Source organism: Lissotriton helveticus, assembly GCF_964261635.1.
Source record: "Lissotriton helveticus chromosome 1_1 unlocalized genomic scaffold, aLisHel1.1 SUPER_1_unloc_77, whole genome shotgun sequence".
Taxonomy (NCBI): Eukaryota; Metazoa; Chordata; class Amphibia; order Caudata; family Salamandridae; genus Lissotriton; species Lissotriton helveticus.
The window spans coordinates 298,929-318,641 of record NW_027611722.1 but is presented as its reverse complement, the minus strand read 5'-3'; the positions used below and the strand labels follow the sequence as shown (position 1 = coordinate 318,641).

Here is a 19,713-nt window from a genome sequence, read left to right as displayed (position 1 = left end):
ACAAGCCCTAGAGGATGGGCATCACAAAATACATAACACAGATCAGACTATGTCCTGCTGGACCAATCAGTGAAGGCTAATACTGGTGTGATACCTTCTAATGACCGAAATACGTCTACGATCTAGTGTTGCTGCCCACGTGTCATCGGCAAAAGCAGATTTGGGATATTTCCATAGAGGTGAAATATGTGTTTCTGATATATGTGGGAATGGCACGGGCGTGACCGGTCAGGTCACGTTGACACAGATAGGAAATGTGCTGTTTCTGCAATAGCTAGCTGGAAGCTGGCACGCGTATTTATCGGAAAGCCTTGCGTTGCTTTGCACGTTGCAGCTGGCTGACACAGAAAATGAAACGCGTGACCATTTTGTGCATTCTTGCTGGTGTCAATTTTAAGTAGATTAAAGAAAGCTACAGGCCTTAAAGCAAAAGGCATTTGGTATCATAAAATATCAGCTACATCATCGCCACATCTGATACCAAATCACATGCTAATCAGAAATCAGCTTTGTTCATCATCTCTTGTCCCTCATGCTGATGGGTGTGGTGGTATGTAATACCATCCCTGGATATGCAGCGGGCACAGGAGTTGGAAATGACTGTACAACAGGCCGGGCAGATTTTGACCAGGAGGCATAGTGTCAAAAGGACTGCTACCACTATTATAATGGCCTGTAGTATCCAAGAACCCCAGTCTGCAAACCAGTTCATCATGTCTTCCCACAGGCCCCCTGTGTGTATACCATGAGCCTCATCTCTAATTTCCTTGATCTTATCTATTGCTATATTTATATTCCCACTGTTATCTATGAATATGCAGCACTGAGAAGGTAATTGATGAATGATGTTGCAGACTCCGCCTTCTTTGGCCAGAATGATGTCTAGAGTAATCCTATTCTGGATTATTACAGTCCTCATGGAGGTGAGTTCTTCTGTTATATTCCCTAAGGCGCCAGTGGTAGAGTCCGCTAGATCCTCAATCATTCTGGATAACTGGTGTATCCTTACTGAGGTATAGGCACCGCCTACCACTGGGATCATCGCCCCAAAACCTGTTAATATGTTGTCTACCCATGCTGCCGTTCTCTCTGCCCTAACCAGCGCCAACACTTGCTTTTCTGCTGGAACTAACTTGGTGAAGTGGGTCATCTGCGGAATGATGGATGCTCGGTAGCAACTTGCATACCATCCTGGAGGCAGATAGAAGTATGCCCATGGGCCACAGACAAAGAAAAGGCCCCTGTAACCTACCAGACCTGGAGATGACTTGTCACGGCTCCTGACTCGTGTCAGTCTCATGGTGTGGTTACAGCTGCTGGTGCCCATATATATCTGTTGAACTGTCTTTGCTGGTTGTATACCTTTTATCCTGTTTATCCTGTCTTCACAGTCGAACAATCCCTGATGACCCTGAGCCAGTCGGCTGCATATTTGTGCAAGGGACCCTTTTAGGTATGAGAGGAGAGTCTGTTGCTTGCTTGCTATCGCTAGGAGGGGCCAGTACTTCAAATACAGTCACACCTACCGACACCTACACAGACATGCTGTGTTGGCTTAGTAGCATGTCGCGCATTAAGACACAGCCTACATACTTGGATACTGGCTGTACGTGGTACTTTAAACTATGTGTGGCATCTGTGGGCAGATGTGTGCAAACATAGCAATCAGATATATTTAAAATTGTTACATATGGCTTTAGCATTTCAATGTATTGATTTCCTTCATATGTTTCCCACAATCCTCCTTGATCCCCTTTATTCACATCCACCCCCATTTCAGCATTCTTTGTGGTCATAGTCAGTCATATTCAGTTCATAATCCTTTGGGGATTTCGTTGGTTCATTTCCCACTCTTCCATTAAGATGCGGTATCTCAAGATCTGCAGAATAGACTATAATCATCGTTGTCACTAGTATTGCTGGTGCCGGTAATAATATTGCAAGGACCACTGCTTTCCAGTTACATGTGTGTGGTTCAGTGGATGGCATGGCTCCAGAACAAACCTGTCCCTTCCCTATGCTTTTTAATCTTCTTGTGAAGGAGCCCTAAGTTTATTCAATGGTCCACTCGGGCTGGTGAATAGGCCCTAATTTTGTTCTTCTTCCTCTTGGCGCTATGCTAACTAACCCTTAGAGCCAGGTATTTTACCCACTGTTTTCCTGTTCTATTCAATGTCTCGGATAGGTCTAGGACCAATGTTCTCTATTGCAAAAACGGCACAATGGGGAATGTTCCAGGTCTTGGATAAGGCTAGAACCAGTGTCCTCCATAGCAAAAATGGCAGAAAGTTGAAAGTCAAAACATACATTTGTTAATTCTTGCTCAGGTACTTGTGCCAAACGCGTTGGAGAGGAAATGTCATGAAAAATCAGTCTTATTAGTTCACTGAGCAACAGGGGATCTGGCATAAGTAATGTCAGTGTGGCAAAGAGTTACTGCCGGCCAGGAATCCTGCTGAACTTGCCGTCACCAGCCAGGGAATGTCTGAGACCTGGGCCAGACCCTCCAGGACAAGAAAAAAATTGTACGTGAGAAAAGGCAGCGGACAGTAGGCAGCAATGACAAAGGTGAACACACGCCCGTGGCGCAGAATCGAAGAAAAGTCAATATTACAGAAAGCGAGATAAATGGCTAAACAGTATTGACTTCCTGGGCCTTGTGATGGCAGAAGCAAAAATAGACCATGAAAACCAATAACAGGAGAACGAAGAACGTGACCATAAAAGGGACCATGAAAGACATGGAGTCGGGAAAACAAGCAGTGTAAATATCCCCAGGACATAAACACACTGGCCCAGACATAGGAAGCCAAGAACAAGAGGCAGAAACAACACAAGCGTGCTGAGAGGGAAAAGAGCAGAATCACCCCAAAGACAACAGAGAGGCAACAACGAGAGCATCCACCGGTATCGACGCTCCAGCAACCAGAGAGATCGGAGAGAGATAAATAAACAGAACGTTATCACCTCAAATCCCCTCTCTCAGAGGGTGCAGAAGAGGCCAAGCACCAGTGTCCGTCAATGGAGCCAGTCAGTTGTGATGGGACCGCATTCTTCACCAAATGTTGAAGCTGAAATAATAAAGGATAATAAAATGACACAGAAATAATTCTCTCTCAGCACACACGTTTGCAAGATTTATTTGGAACCCAATCAGAATGCAAAATAAACATGCAGCACGGAGACCTCAGCAAAGCTTACTGAGTGCCCAATTGGTATGACAGTGCAGAGACATTTTATAGATACAAGCCCTCGAGGATGGGCATCACAAAATACGTAACACCGATCAGACTAGGTCCTGCTGGACCAATCAGTGAAGGCTAATTCTGGTGTGATACCTTCTAAGGACCGAAATACGTCTATGATCTGGTGTTGCTGCCCTCGTGTCATCGGCACGTGTCATCAACAAAAGCAGATTTGGGGTATTTCCATAGAGGTGAAATATCTGTTTCTGGTATATGTGGGCATGGCACGGACGTGACCGGTCAGGTCACGTTGACACAGATAGGAAATGTGCTGTTTCTGCAATAGCTGGCTGGAAGCTGGCACACGTATTTCTCGGAAAGCCTTGTGTTGCTTTGCACGTTGCAGCTGGCTGACACAGAATATGGAACGTGTGACCTTTTATGCATTCTTGCTGGTGTCAATTTTAAGTAGATTAAAGAAAGCTACAGGCCTTAAAGCAAAAGGCTTTTGGTATCATAAAATATCAGCTACATCAGTTTTAGTTAGGATGTAGTTTACATAGGAAGAGCGTTTTTTCATTTGCCAATAACTTTGGTGTCACTTGACGAATACTCGTGAAATTTCTAAAAGTAGTTTGCAACTCACTTTAGCTGCTGTCTTTTTTCGGGGTGATCTGTCTTAGAAAAAAGGGGGGTCCCAAAACGCTTTTTCCCCATGTTAATTTCCATAGGAAATGTTGGCATGTCTACAGCCCTGACCTGCTTAACAGAATGACACCAGATTTGTCAGGAAAATGGATGTTGATTCTGGGAAGTGCCTTTTTGTGATTTCTTTAAATCTGTACAGTAGTTGCAGAGTTATTTACAGAAATACCTTGGGACACGGAGCACCCGCAACCCCTCCCAATCTCATACCTTGATCTGATTGGCTACCAACACTTCAAACGAGGAAGTGTTGGAAGCCGTCTTGTGACTCTGTTTGAATCAACTCACAGAAAAAACCATTAAAAAAAGAAAAGGGGGTTGGGTAGAAACACCCTGACCCCACTGGGTCTCTTCGGGGGAGTCCCACAAAGACCTTGCATGGCCAAAAAAAGCATGCAAAAAAAAATAATTTCGGCAGGATTCGATGCCTGCCAACTTTTTTGTTGTTAAACCTAGCGTGGTCTCCTGTGTTGGCCCCAAGTGGGCCAGGTCCTGAGGGCATTTCTAAAAATAATAGAGTGAGGCGAACACAGGTCCCCCCCATGAAGCTGAATATTGCCCTAGGGGCCATCACCTACCCGGGGCTTCTTTAAAAATGAAAGTGGGAGAGGCTCGCACAGCAGGGCTCGAAAAATCTGAAAAGTTGTACTAGTCCTGCAGATCTAGTACCTTGGAAAATCCCCTCGACCTAACTTTAACCTACTTGACCTCCATCTCTGAAAACAGAGCAAAAGTGACAAGATAACAAGATTTAAAGTCATCTTTATTGCTCATTCCCTTTGTCAGCAATAAAAATGCCTTTAAATCATGTTATCTTGGCACTTTTGCTCCGTTTTCAAAGACAGAGTACAAAAGTTAGTTTGTCTTCCTACTCGCCAGAAAGGGAGAGTGGGACCTAAAAATAGCTTGTCCTAATCAATTCTCCCTCGCAAATGCGAGCAGGCGAGTGAATTTGTCGAGCCCTGTACAGCCTCTTCCACTGCCCAGGAATCACCACCTCCCCGGTGCTTATTTAATTATAATTGGGGGGGCTCTTTGACTCCCCACGTGCCCCGGTGTCCGCCACCTCCCTGGGGCTTTCTCTTTACACAAAGCATGGGTTGCGCGGACCCCCCTTCCTCCACCCTGTGGGCTGCCACCTTCTCAGGGCTTTAATTTTAAATAATGCGGGGGCACAAAAAACCCCTGCGACCCCGGGGAATGCCAACTCCCTCGGCCTTTTGTCAATTTGGAAGGGGGGGCCTGCATGATCTTCCCGGAGACCCAGGGACCACCTCTCCAGGGGTCTAATTTTAATTGATGTGTGGGGGCCACACAGACCCCCCTGCACCCCGAGGGACTGCCACCTCTTTTTTGTTAAATGTATTGCGGGGGTCACATGGCCCCTCCGCAGCCCTGGGGAAAATATGAAGAACCTTCAGCCAATAATGGCCCTGGGCACCCCTAGGGCAGACCCCTGCTATTTCCCTGGCCACCCGTGGGACATAGCTGTTTGTTGTGGCTTGGCGGGAGCTATACCGCTCCGGCCAAGCCACAGAAAACTGTGTTCCAGTTCTAGCAAGCGAGAGCAGAAAAAAATGCTCTTGCTTGCCGAAAGCGGCGCATTCTGGGGCAAGATTCTAGAGTTTAGTGAATATTATTGTATTAGCTCTCAGCTGAGCCGGAGAGCCTACCCCTGAGGAGGGTTTTGCTATTGGATACTATAATAATCACTGCACTCTAGAATTTCGTCCCATAATGCTTTGCAGGGCCTTTGGTTGGGATTGTATTTTTGCCCATACCTGTGCTTGGGGTGGTCCTAGGAGGATGGGACCACCACCAAATCATGTCAGCATTGTGTGCTGTTTGTGTTCAAGGATTCTTCTTGGTCCTTTCCCTAGGTTAGGAAGGACCCCAGAATCATCACGTCTCTCACTGCTTGCTGTATTTTTATTTTCACTTTTGTTAGATGATTATATGCATTTTAGCATGTGATAATGTTACTTGTCGTTTTCCCAAGGGTATGTGAGGATTCTGTTTTCTTAATTGTGGTGAGATGGAATGGAGTTGCGGAGCAGAATTCACAGAGTTTTTGATCAATTCCACAGAATTCGGTATAGTGGTACTTATCTGTGTGTTCATATTTTGTGTGTGTGTTTGTTATGTTATGTTATGTTAATTTCGATTTATATAGCGCCAAATCACCGACAGGTCTCTTAGCGCTTGCTTTGGGAACCCGTCCTGGCTTTCCCTGCGAGATAACCCCTACTGGGCATCCCCAAGGTGAAGACCAGGCATCCCATCGCACTGGGGCCTTAGTGGAGATTAAGCAAGCTATTGCCCAGAGTTGCAGAGTGTGAACCCATGATTCGAGTAGGCACTGAGGCGAGAATTATCGAGTCCGTGGATATTTTGAGCTCAAGACCCTGCCGCATCGGGAATTGAACCCTGGTCCCGGGTCCGACCTCTGCATCAGGGTCTGCCTCCTCTAACCAGTGAGCCACACTTCTCCACCTTTGTATGTGTATTTCTTTGTAGGTACACCCTTTTCTGCCGTAGAAGAATGAAAGCCTCTTTTAATGAGGTATTCCACAAGCCTGCCTTACAATTTAAAAAACATATTAAATGACATGAGCACACCCGCAATTTTCTATGTAATGACATTTATCCCAAACACGGATTGTTTTTCCTCCATTCCTACTTTCAAACTAGAGGCGTAGCTTCCATTTGCGCAGCAGGCGCAGTGGCACCAGGGCCCACTGAACTCCTAATTATTGCTGTATTTCACAGTTTCACATGGGTCAAAGAGGGAATGTCTTTCTTGGACTAGAGCCCCTGACACACTGGCTACTGCTGTAACCTAGCCTTGCTGGAGAACAAATGTTATTTGCGAGAGGGATGCTGTATGAAAGAGTGACGACTCGTTGGATATTGTTCTATTCGTGAAATACATCTGCTTTAGAGTTGGAAATGATTATCAGCCCGTCAGTGGCGGGAAGTTCCATCGGGGAGCATGGCAGTGCCTAACAGGGCTGAATGTGAACACAGCTAAGTACGGGAAGCTGCCCAGCGCATTACCTTTGCTTGTGTTCTAGGCCTTGTCATAAAGTTTGGCCAACTTAATTAGATATGGTGATCTCCTGTATGTGCTGCAAGCAAGTACACCATCCCACCGAGATATTAAGGTGTTAAGAGCCCTGTTCGTTGGGGAACGTTACTTGCGAACCACAGAGAATTGAAGGTGGAGCAGCCATAAAGACAAGCCCCAGGACAGTCTGGAGGTCAGCCAGCGTGTAAGCCTCATTACGTATAATCTCTTTAGTTCAAATGGGGCTGGTAAAAGCAGATATCTGCCCCACCATAAATATGAAATCTGGAAATATAGAGAATCTTTTTACTTTAACACTGAAAACTGCCAACATTTCTGTGTGACAATGTGGGCGAAATGAGGAATTAGAAGGGGAATTGGAGCAGTATATCACTAAACGTGTAATAGGTGATTAGGTGGAGACCGTAAATGTGTAGTGTTCATGTGATGTTTGTTTTAATAACACTGTGGTTGTGGTACACTGGGTTGCTCGGTTGAAGGCGTGAGCCGAAATGCGTAGGCATCATGTGTTGGGTTTTGCTGCATTATAGAATGAATAAAACAGTAGTGAGCACTTGGACAATGATTTGTCGTATTCGTGGCACACCGAGTGAGAGTACGGCTGATCGTCCTTTGGATAAAGTCATTTTGAGGTGGTTTATGGCAGGGCCATTGTTGTAAATCATTATGCGTGGTCAAGGCATATGCATGGTAAAGACTTGCGTGGTAAAGGTGTTACGTGGTTAAGGCATATGCATGGTAAAGACTTGCGTGGTAAAGGTGTTACGTGGTAAAGGCATACGTGGTAAAGGCATTTGTTGGAATGTATGACATTATAATTAGTCTAATCCTGCACTATCTCTTGACTTGAAACTAGACCCTGAGCCTTGATAAACTGGACACAGAGAGCCCAAAAAAAGTGTAAAAGCACGTGTATTGGGAAGGTCATGCCACATTGTCATCACATGCCATTTTCCCAGTGCCTTGTACCATTTCCCCAGTTTTTCTCGCATAAATGGTGCAATGTACCGTATAGCACTACTCGCCACCACTTTTAGAGGGTGATCCATTTCTCTTCCTACCCTGGATGGAGAGTTACTGCAGCATTTTGTTGAAGTGAAACTCTAAGTGTCAGAAAGAGTCAGATTGGCGTCTGTGAATTTTCACTTACTCACAAGTTAGGGTTCATTCACAAACTGACGAGGTGAAGCATGCGTGCGCTGCATTTACTAGTGTGTGATTCTACACATGCAAAACATGTACACCTGGTGGCGATCATCTGACTAGTTTTGTTTTCAAACATTGTTGAAAGAGCTGCTTAGTCCTAAAAGCTCCAACTCTTTGAGCATAAATAAGATAAGCTGCAAAACAACTCATCTGGGGACACAGACAAGCCCACTGACACCAAGATAGAGACAGTAAAGATGGTTATTCACAGGCCCTGGAAAACCCCCTAGTCCTGCTCATCATACAGACCCATCTCCCTCCTAAACGCTCATGCTTAACTATTCACAGGCATTCTGGCACACATCTTAGGCCATTCATAATGGCCTTATGACTGCGAGTCACAGCAGTGGTGAGATAATACTGTGCCGTTGATGCAATGCATTCTTTCCAACACTGAGAAGACACTGGACACAATGTCCGCCAAGGGCCCGATTTATATTCAGGTGGATGGTTTATTCTGTCATAAATGAGGCAGGTGTCCTGTCTACCCTATTAAAAATGCATTATATTCTGTGGCAATTGTAATAAAGCGATCATGATCTGTCATGTTTGAGGCAATAACCTGTCGGATAAACTCTAAATCAGGCCCCTTGTCTGCAGCAAGTGTTGTAAAAGGAGCAGGAGCCAGCGTTATAGGAAGAGGGTCTAGAAGCAGATATAGTCCCAGAGTCACTGAAGCACCTACCTGTTCACTTCCTCTGCTTATACCTCATTAGCACCTTCCTGTGCACCTGCTCTGTTTGTACCTCACAGGTACCTATATGTGCACCTCATCTGTTTATACCTCATAAGCACCTATATGTGTACCTCATCTGTTTATACCTCACTAGCACCCACCTGTGCACTCTCTCTGTTTATAGCTAATAGGCCCCTTCCTGTGCACCTTCTCAGTTAGTACCTCCCAGGTGAGCTTCTTAAATGAAGCTTGTGATCAGTGTACTGACAACCACGGCCTCTTCACTATCAGGCCATTATCTCCATCTGCTGTGTGCATGCTTCAAGCGTGCCCCCCTGCCACAGCTAACAAGGAACCCTGAAGAGTGAGTACACAGACCGAGGGGAGTAGGGGAGCTGAAGGACATGGAATGAGGTAAACCTGGATAAAAGAAATATGGGAATGGAGGAATGTGACTTCACCTGTGAACAATCGACATCCCCTTTCGCTCTACCAAAGCCCTGTTGAGTTTCAAAGTAGCATCCTGGCCTTCAGACAGACCACAATAAGTCAAATATCATGGAAAACAGGAACATTGAAAGCAATTATTAATATGCACACATCTGTTGGATGCTTGATATTTCAGATAATTTATTGGTTGTGATGGATTCTATATAAGGATTAAATGACTGATATCGTTGAATAATAAATGTCATGATTTAATGTTTGTTTGCCATATCTGTGTGCGCAATATAAAGACGGGCCATTAGAATTAACCCCTCATTCTGTTTCACAGAAAGCTCTGGAAGGAGCTGCTGATTGAAATACAACAGGATCTTAACTTTATCTACTTTAGGAAGAACTAAAGACTAATTTTTTAAGTTGTCTTTCAGGGCAGAATCAGTCAATAGTTCAAGGGAGATGGATATATATTACGCTGATAGAAAATCCACCTCAACTCGGGATAATGCTCCAGTCTTCCAGGTTAGAAGGATCCAGAAATGCTTGAGCCCGGAGGGCTGTAAAATGTGTTGAAGGTGACGTAGGGCTTTATTACGAGTGTGGCGGTCTTCCAATGGGACTACCACAGCGGAGGTACCAGGCAGACTGCCAAGCCCATTGAGAGCCCGCCGCCGGATTATGACCTAATCCATGGTGGGTGGGCGGTGCAGCAGCGGTCTCGCGGCGGCTGTATTAGGCTCATTTGAGAGCCTTAACAGCATACCACCACCTTAAAAGTGCCTGCAGTACGTTCCTGTACCATGTCATGCATGCCACACTGTGCAGGAACAAGGGTGCCATTCCATGGGATGGCACAGCATGTGCCCCCTGCATGCAACCCCAGGAGCAGAATCGGCCAGGGCCCTGTGAGGGCCCCCTTACCTGCATGTCCTTTATCCTTTTCATGGTAGAGTCCCCGCCATGAAAAGGGCGGTGGATATGCAGACTGTAATATGCTCGGCGATGACGGCATCGGCACTGCCAACATATTCAGGGTGTTTGCAGACCGCCTCCACAGCGGGATCCTTGATCCTGGTGGGGGGGGGGCGGTCTCACCACCACACTCATAATACGGCAGTCAGTCCGCCTGGATGGTGGCAGTTTGACCGCAACCGTGAGTACGGCGATCATGAGGGCAGTCGCACTCATAGAAAGACTCTTAATAAGCTGCAAGGTAAAGGCGGGAGTTGGCATTTGAACTGATCCAGTGTGAACAGGAAAGCATTGTGGAAAAAGGTGTCTGGAGTTACCTTTGTCATATATACTTCCTAAAGAGCTACCTTTGTCATGTATACTTCCTGAAGAGTTACCTTTGCTATACACTTCCTGAAGAGTTACCTTTGTTATTCACTTCCTGAAGAGTTACCTTGGTTAAATACTTCCTGAAGAGTTACCTTTGTTGTACACTTCCTGAAGAGTTACCTTGATTAAATAATTCCTGAAGAGTTACCTTTGTTATACACTTCCTGAAGAGTTACCTTTGTTGTACACTTCCTGAAGAGTTACCTTGGTTAAATAATTCCTGAAGAGTTACCTTTGTCATGTATACTTCCTGAAGAGTTACCTTTGCTATACACTTCCTGAAGAGTTACCTTTGTTATACACTTCCTGAAGAGTTACCTTGGTTAAATAATTCCTGAAGAGTTACCTTTGTTATACACTTCCTGAAGAGTTACCTTGCTTAAATAATTCCTGAAGAGTTACCTTTGTCATGTATACTTCCTGAAGAGTTACCTTTGCTATACACTTCCTGAAGAGTTACCTTTGTTATTCACTTCCTGAAGAGTTACCTTGGTTAAATACTTCCTGAAGAGTTACCTTTGTTGTACACTTCCTGAAGAGTTACCTTGGTTAAATAATTCCTGAAGAGTTACCTTTGTTATACACTTCCTGAAGAGTTACCTTTGTTGTACACTTCCTGAAGAGTTACCTTGGTTAAATAATTCCTGAAGAGTTACCTTTGTCATGTATACTTCCTGAAGAGTTACCTTTGCTATACACTTCCTGAAGAGTTACCTTTGTTATACACTTCCTGAAGAGCTACCTAAGGTAGATACTTCCTGAAACTGAATTAACGGCAGCGCTTCCTGATTCCTCTCTTTTTCCACAATCTGTTCTGTTTAAATGAAATCTTGTCCATGTATATCTGCCTAAAACTCTACCTGTAGCACGAGTGCTCTGTGGCTGCCCTTTCTTTAGTAAGTTACTCAGTGAATAATGGTAAATCACTATCTTTTCAGAAGTAAATACAATGTGACATGTTCAACCACAGTTTTAATGAAATATCCATGTATGGTAAAATGTTCCTCACTAAATTTCAAATATGGTAGAGAAGAGATGTCTTATCCAGCTGGTTAAATATTGTGTATTCACATTCTATTACATTTGCATTTAGTAATATTACATTTCTTTACATCCAACAGAGAATAAGCCTTAAATGCAAGGATTGATTATGAATAATGAAGATAACACATCAAACCTGCAAAAATTATCAAAAATAAGGAGCTCCAAAAACATCAGTGCAATCAGAGGCAGAGGACAGATCCAGGAAGACGAAGTCAAAGGCAATTCAGTGAGTGTCCGAGTCTGAGATCTGCACCTCGACACCCCAAGACGAAGAAATGACCACAACAAAACCAAGACAACAAAACTGACAAACCACCTGCTGTATAAACAAGCGTCCAACACCAGCTTTGATCATGAGGCCGGTATGAGAGTTGGAGGAAGGTCTTGTGTCTATTTGGGATCCATAGCTTGGAACAAACTCCCTCCTCAGCTTTGAGCTGTTAGTATCATGATAATGTTTAAAAAAGGTTGAAATCTTGGCTTTTTGTCCATGTTTGAAACAAACTGATTTACTTTCTTTTCTGACCTGTGCTTTGCCGCGGGACACTCTTTGGAGTAGCTGTACACATTACGAGTCGCTTCACCATCATGATATGGCTAGAGCAGTGCTTCGCTATCTAAATTGGCAACAGACCACCATTCAGTGCTCTAGGTGTATTGTTAACTCTTTCTAGCCAAACCTCAGGCACCAGGGAAAAGCACAACGAAGTGGAGCCTAACCACTGAAGGCTAAAGGAAAGCGGAGTTCTCCTCTCTGAAGTACAGAGTATTGTCCCAATTTGCACCTGCCGGAAGGAAGATTAGGCTTTACCCGCAAGCATGCAAAGCCATTATCCAATCTAAAGATGCAATCACCCTCAAGGAAGCCTTACTGATATTATGAATGTGGCAGGTATTTAGTGAGTCTTGTATTTTTATTTTTAAATCGGAAATCACGCGTCCAAAATATAACACGCATACAGGGAATGTGAAAATAACGCAAGTAGTTTATGAACTATGCTGACCCTTCAGGAAACACGGTCAGGAGAAAAATCGTGCAATTCCACTGAATATGTCAAGAACTTTAGCCAATTAGAAACCATAAAAGAGCATCAGCAAATACACACAGGGGAAAAACCATACCATTGCAATGAATGTGTGCAGAGCTTCAGTTGGTTATCACTCCTCCAAAGACATCAAAGAATACACACAGGGGAAAAACCATACCATTGCACTGAATGTGTAAAGAGCTTCAGTCATCTATCAGACCTCCATAGACATCAGAAAATACACACAGGGGAAAAACCATACCATTGCAAGAAATGTGTGAAGAGTTTCAGTCAATTATCAAACCTCCATAGACATCAGAAAATACACACAGGGGAAAAACCATATCATTGCAAGAAATGTGTGAAGAGTTTCAGTATGTTAGCAGAACTCCAAACACATCAGAGAATACACACAGGGGAAAAATCATACCATTGCAAGGGATGTGTGAAGAGTTTCAGTACGCTAGCAAAACTCCAAACACATCAGCGAACACACAGAGGGGAAAAACCATACCATTGCAGTGAATGTGTGAAGAGCTTCAGTCAAATTACATGTCTCCGCACACATCAGAGAATACACACAGGGGAAAAACCATACCAGTGCAGTGAATGTGTAAAGAGCTTCAGTCAATTATCAAACCTCCAGATACATCAGCGAATACACACTGGGGAAAAACCATACCATTGCAGTGAATGTGTGAAGAGTTTCAGTACGTTAGCAAAACTCCAAACACATCAGCGAACACACACAGGGGAAAAACCTTACCATTGCAGTGAATGTGTGAAGAGCTTCAGTCAATTATCAAGCCTCCATACACATCAGCGCACACACACGGGAGAAAAACCATACCATTGTAAGGAATGTGTAAAGAGCTTCAATCAAATTTCACAGCTCCACAGACATCAGAGAATACACACAGGGGGAAAACTATACCATTGCAGTGAATGTGTGAAGAGTTTCAGTACGTTAGCAGAACTCCAATCACATCAGCGAACACACACAGGGGAAAAACCATACCAGTGCGGTGAATGTGTAAAGAGCTTCAGTCTGTTAACAGGCCTCCGGAGACATCAGCGAATACACACTGGGGAAAAACCATACCATTGCAGTGAATGTGTGCAGAGCTTCAGTCGGTTAGCACATCTCCAAACACATCAGCGAACACACACAGGGGAAAAACCATACCATTGCAGTGAATGTGTAAAGAGCTTCAGTCAGTTAACAAGCCTCCGGAGACATCAGCGAACACACACAGGGGAAAAACCATACAATTGCAGTGAATGTGGAAGTAGTTTTACTTACTCTTCAGCATTAAGAAATCATCAGCGAGCTCACAAAGGGGAAACAAATCGTTTAAATGCCATGAATGCTTGAAAAGCTGAAGTCCATTATCAATCCTAAACAGGCATCAGCGAACACACGCAGAAGAAAAGCCTTCAAGTGCAATAAATGTGTGAACAAATGTAGTCAATTGTCAAGCCTATGTAGACATCAGCTTGCACTCACTCTGTAAATACCGTACGACTGTAGTGAGTGTAGAAGTACCTTTAGTGCATCTTCCGCACTAAGGATTCATCAGTTAATGCTCACAGAGAAAAATCCATTCAGGTGCAGCGAATGTGTGAATATCTTCTGTCAGTTATTAAACCTACGGATACATCAACTAACATACACAGAGTAAAAAAGAGCATTGCAATGAATGTCAGAAGTGATTTTGTCAATTGCAAACACACCTGGGGTAAACCTTACAATTGCTCTAAAAGTGTGACGAGCTTTTGTCAATTTCTGATCCTACATAGCCTCAGCGTAAACACACCTTCATTTAACTCACTTAGAAATAATCCCAGAGATGCAGTGAATTCAAAAAGAACTTAAGAACATTAACAATAATATTGACTCATCTGAGGACATAGACAGGGGCAGAACAGTGCAGTTATTGTGAGATGAAGGAATTACAGGAACAAGTATATAATTATGTTAGTTATTCAAATACCAGATGAATGAAGACTCGACTAGAAGAAATGAAGAAAACCAAAGATTTGTAGAATATTGAAAGTGTCTGTTCCCAGTGATTGTTCACTTCGGTACACATAGAAAAAACAACGTGATATAACAGGAAATCCACTGGGAGACTAGCACAATGAGGAATAAAAGAAAAGAAACACTGGTAGTTTTTATTTGGCAATGAAGAGTTACAAAGAAAAACATCCAAGTGTTCCAGTTCATGCCACCTATGAAAGTGTAGGGATGAATATGATGTAGTGTAGTTCCTATTATCCCAATAGGCTCTGCGCATTGGAATAATACCTTCAATAGTATAGGCCTAGACCAGACGTTAACTAGGTCTACTACTGTCGATATTAGACTTAAAGTTTTGGGTTTGCCAGCTAGCTCAGAGTTCACTAGAAACTTTCTCGAATAGGCAAGGAGGAGTTGAGCCTCCCTGGATAGACAAGAAGGGATTTAGTTTCTGACAACCATAGAACATGACAACTTTGCTCTCCCCTAATCAAGAGTGTATCTCTAGAGTCGTGTGAACAAAAGGCAATTTATTTTACTCAGTCAGTACGTGCATTCTTAGTCTCACCAGATTGTAGAGAAAAGGAAGAGACGGGCGTGTTCAATAAAAGATGTTATTTATTGATCAGTCTCTTTTCTCATACAAGAGAAATGGATCGATTTTATTGCAATACTTATGGTTAAGTAAAGTGCATACATTAAAAGCAGAAGTATAAAATAATACTGTAAAAACATTGATATGGTTTCTGAGCCATATGAAGGTTTAAAATGAATAAAATGAATACATACACATATACATTTGACTAATCGTACTCAACTGGTGTTTCTAACTACGCCTACCCCGTGTACCTGACCTAAGCCTAATACGTGGGCGGGAATAGAAAGTTACAGTTTAAGTTAAGTTTGTTTTGCCAAGTGACTGACTAAAGAATTCTCTGCAAGGGGTTATTCAGTTCTGTACCTGGAATCTAGGATGAATGAGGGATGGTATCTCTCGTCTCTGGTCTCGATATTCCAGGCTGCCTGCGAGGGCTACCCGGAAGCGCCAGAGCTCAATCAATCAATCAATCAAGACATTTCTAGAGCGCACTACTCACCCGTAGGGTCTCAAGGAGCTGGATTTCTCGGCAGGAGAAAAGGCAGCTTCTCGTTCTCAGCGCGTCAGGAAGGCGGGGCTGCGCCAGCGGGGTCTGCTCTGCTCTGGGCTTCGGCAAGTCTGGCTGCTCCGATCTCGTCACCACCGCGTGTGTTTGCATAGGGCAATATCGGTAATATTTATACCTTTAAGGTGCCGAGATTGACGTAAGGATGGACATAGATACGTCAATAAGGATGTCATACGACCTGGTCGTTAGCACATTCTTTTGCTGAAGTTCTCTGTGAAATCAAAACAATGGCCGCAGGGTTTTTCCCAGGTCTGTCATAGGTTTGATTTTTTGAGAACTCCGTATGCCTTATCAGGGGCTGGAGGAATATCGCTTGTCTAATTAGATGGCAAGCGTTATGACCTAATCAGATAACACGTTCCTGTGCCGTAGTGTGGCTTTATCAGATAACGGTTCCTGCATCATGGGGGTTTTCTGCCTCATGGGATGGCTGCTAGTTAACTTGTTAACCAGAATAGGGTCAGGAATAGGGGGATCGATACAGAACCTATAGGAATACATCACAATGATTCTGCCTGCACATATTGCTATATTAGCATAAGTGAGTTAGTTGTGAAAACGCCATTTTGCTGCTTTTGCACATGACACAACATCTCTGTTTTTATAAAGACAAACTGCTTGCTTTTCCTTCACATGAGAACGGTCTGTTTTTCATATCTCTAGACTCACACTGCGACCTCAAGTCTACACAAAGTGTTCAAGGTTAAAATAACAATGTATGCTGTTGATGCAGGTTGATCGGCCCACGCTCTAGACACAACACAAACACAGCTGCTCATTTCTAAAACTCAGGTGCTTTTAATATTGCACTGCATGCATGAGTCTAGCACTTGGAAAAAACCTTTCAATCGACAAAGAGCTGTGCTGATCTGGGATGTGATTCACTTCACCTGACTTTGGAGGTATGGGTTTCCCGGTTTTAACCTAGAGATCTTCTATTATTATAATACCTAGCTCCTATCAAGGGGAGGGTGGTACACAAGGCGCTATAGACCATTATAATATGATTTCTCCCTTTGTATTTTATGGAATTGTAACAATGTTGATTGTATTGATTTTATGCATCTTTTTACTTATGTTAGCAAAGATACTGCATCTTAGAGCACGTAGTTGAAATAAACATTTTAAACTATACAGTGTCTCTGATTGCTCACGTTGTGGACATTTATGAGAATAAAAACAAAAGAGTGTTCTTGATTCCCACTATTCCTGAGAGGTCCCAAAGTCGCTTGTTCATTGGTAGCTTCACTTTAGTACGGAGAATGAATGAGACACTGTTGCTAGTCGGATAGGGGTTCTGGGCACTGAGGTGCATTTTTGGTACACCACAATACACTGAAGTCCTGGTTTCCTGCGCATAGTTCTGTGCATGAGCTGAATTCCCGTAACATGGCACCCAAAGTCTTGATTAGTGCTCGTATCTGTCCCCAATACCCTCAACACCTTTTCCGGTTAACAGGCGTGACGGATTAACCTACCTATACGAATGTGTTATAGGTTAATTCAAGCATAAGATTTATAAAAAGGTACACATTTTGAATTACTACCCTTTGTTGTACTGCAATTTATATAAATTGTTTTTCTTCTCTATGTCCTCATGGGTGATATTGACATAGCTCAGCATAGTTGGGCAGCGCTCCGGCGTCATCAGACGCAGTTTGGAGTACCAGACGATGATATGTCTGTAATATTTGTAGTGAGTGCTGATTCGGCGTTCCCCTTTGAGCTTTTCTACTATTGGGTCACGTTTCCTGCAATAAATGTGGATGAGGATACGTTTCATACATACACTCACACTGCGATTCCTGTGAACTATACTCCATATAGGACACAAGAGATTCCAATTTCGGCATGGCAGCATCGTGTTTGGTTTAATGGCACCCTGCCCCACACAGTAACTCCGGTTCGGTTAGGTCCCTTGTCAATTCCTGGGGCCACTTGGCCAGTCTTAGCCGGGTTCACACCATATCCACGTTATCTCAATGCCCCGATTGATGACTTGTGTCAACTTTATACCTCTTTTGTTGGGGTACATAGGGCTTTAGTTCAATATGTTTCTTGCAGCGGAACAAGTTGGACCGGCCGGGATGTAGATTGGTCCAGTCATGGTTAGTACGGTTAATTTAGTAATGGGCAAGCACCCTCAAACTAAGTACGATATGCCTTATTGGCTTGCCGAGAAATTTGACCCACTGGAAGCAGTGTTTCCTAATAACACTCCTGTGGAAAAACACAGGATTCTCTCAATTAGTTTGCAGAAAGACCTATTGCCAGAGGTAATAGATTGTGAGATTTGGGGTAAAGTATTTGCAGCAGAATATGCGAAGTGTTTCTGCACGCCGTCTATAAATGTCTTGCCCTCTGTGATCAAGCATGTTCCGGATGAGCACAGTGCGGAGGCGGCTGTCGAGTTGAGAATGAGGCTCGTTGGAGTGTTTGACGTAGTTGCTGATCTCATCTTTTGTAATGTAAAGGGAGATGCGGTTAACTTTCAGGTGTCGAATGCTTTGCGCCTTGTCCAAGACGTTGACAAACCCGAGCGTTACCTTGAATTATTGCGGAGGCTTATAAGACCATTGGCCGCAATAGTTTGGGTGTTAAGCCTTTTGCTAAAACCGCAACTCAACCGCAGACTCAGATAGCAAAGTCTACTAAAGAGGATCATCCAAATTTTCCAAAACAGAATTGGAAGAATAAAATCAGGGGAAGCAGCAATAGAAACAGGGGTCGCGTCCGGCGTCGCCGATACCAGCGTCTACTGAGCGCATTTATGATTTGTGCAACCACGCAAGAATTAGGGCTCCTGATAGATTACAGGTTCCTCAGCAACGTTCTCCTTGTTCTTCACAGGAAACATCGCGCACAAGCTGGTGGAGGAGAACACGGCAGGGGTCAAGGTGCCCCACAAGGACGTGAGCAGCCCCGCCCGTCTGATGGTAAAGGCAAGCAGGAAGACTTGCCACGTTAACGCCCTCATTTTCAGAAAAAGAAAGTTGCTGCGTTAACCGTAAGGTATGCCACGGATAGTGAGAACACAGGTTTGGATCCTGACATGGGCATTAACGCTGCTCGACAGCGCAGCGGAGGTTACAATAGTGCGGCAAGCACTGCGTCCATATCTGAAGGCGACAGCAACTGACACTTTTATCACAATGGAAACTGCTGCCAGTAGGGTGGCTCCCCCTGACAGACTATATGATATAGTTCTTTTAATAGAAGGTGACATCCAACGTGTAATAAAAGGGATTTTTTGGGAACATCTGACCTCTACATCTGACATTCTGTTAGGTTAGTTGAGTCAGACTGGGCCCTGCTTTTCATTTTTGCCGCTCCAAGAGGGGAGGAGGTCACCCTCCCCAGCTTTCCGCACACCGTGCCCAAGGAGCAGTCCGCAGAACTTTGCAGAAGAGTGTGCTCTGGTGCTTGCACCTGTGTTGTACCATACTCAAGTCGGTGGGATAAACTTTCTCCCAGACACGAGATTCCATTGCGGTTTATGCCACAGCCACCACCCCGCTATCCCATGCGGCGATTGGCTAAAGCCCCCGTTGCGGAAATCCTTGAACAATTAGAATATCAAGGTGTGATTGAGACATGTATGTCACCCATAAATAATCCTCATTTCACTGTTACCAAACCTGATGGGTCGTACTGCCTGGTTTTGGATTATCTTTGTGAAACAAAGGAGTTAGGTCAATGTAGAGTATGGGGTAGACTGGGTCATAATAAACTAGAAAACACAAGAATATGTCTACACCCAATTAATTTCCAAAAACTTATTTCAGATCATAGGAGAAACACAAATGTATTGAG

The 19,713-nt window shown here is 43.9% G+C and overlaps 1 protein-coding gene across 2 annotated transcripts in view; it reads left to right on the top strand.

Annotated features, from left to right (window-relative positions):
• The window catches only part of LOC144806462 (uncharacterized), a 368,766-nt gene extending 351,742 nt beyond the window's left edge, over nt 1-17,024 (top strand). For both annotated transcript variants that reach the window (XM_078672821.1, XM_078672820.1), the window contains exon 2: nt 11,764-17,024. In XM_078672821.1, the coding sequence (XP_078528947.1) occupies nt 12,683-14,089 (1,407 nt within the window). In that variant the 5' untranslated portion in view covers nt 11,764-12,682 and the 3' untranslated portion in view covers nt 14,090-17,024. The remainder of the gene's footprint in view (nt 1-11,763) is intronic.
• The last annotated feature ends 2,689 nt before the right edge of the window (nt 17,025-19,713 follow it).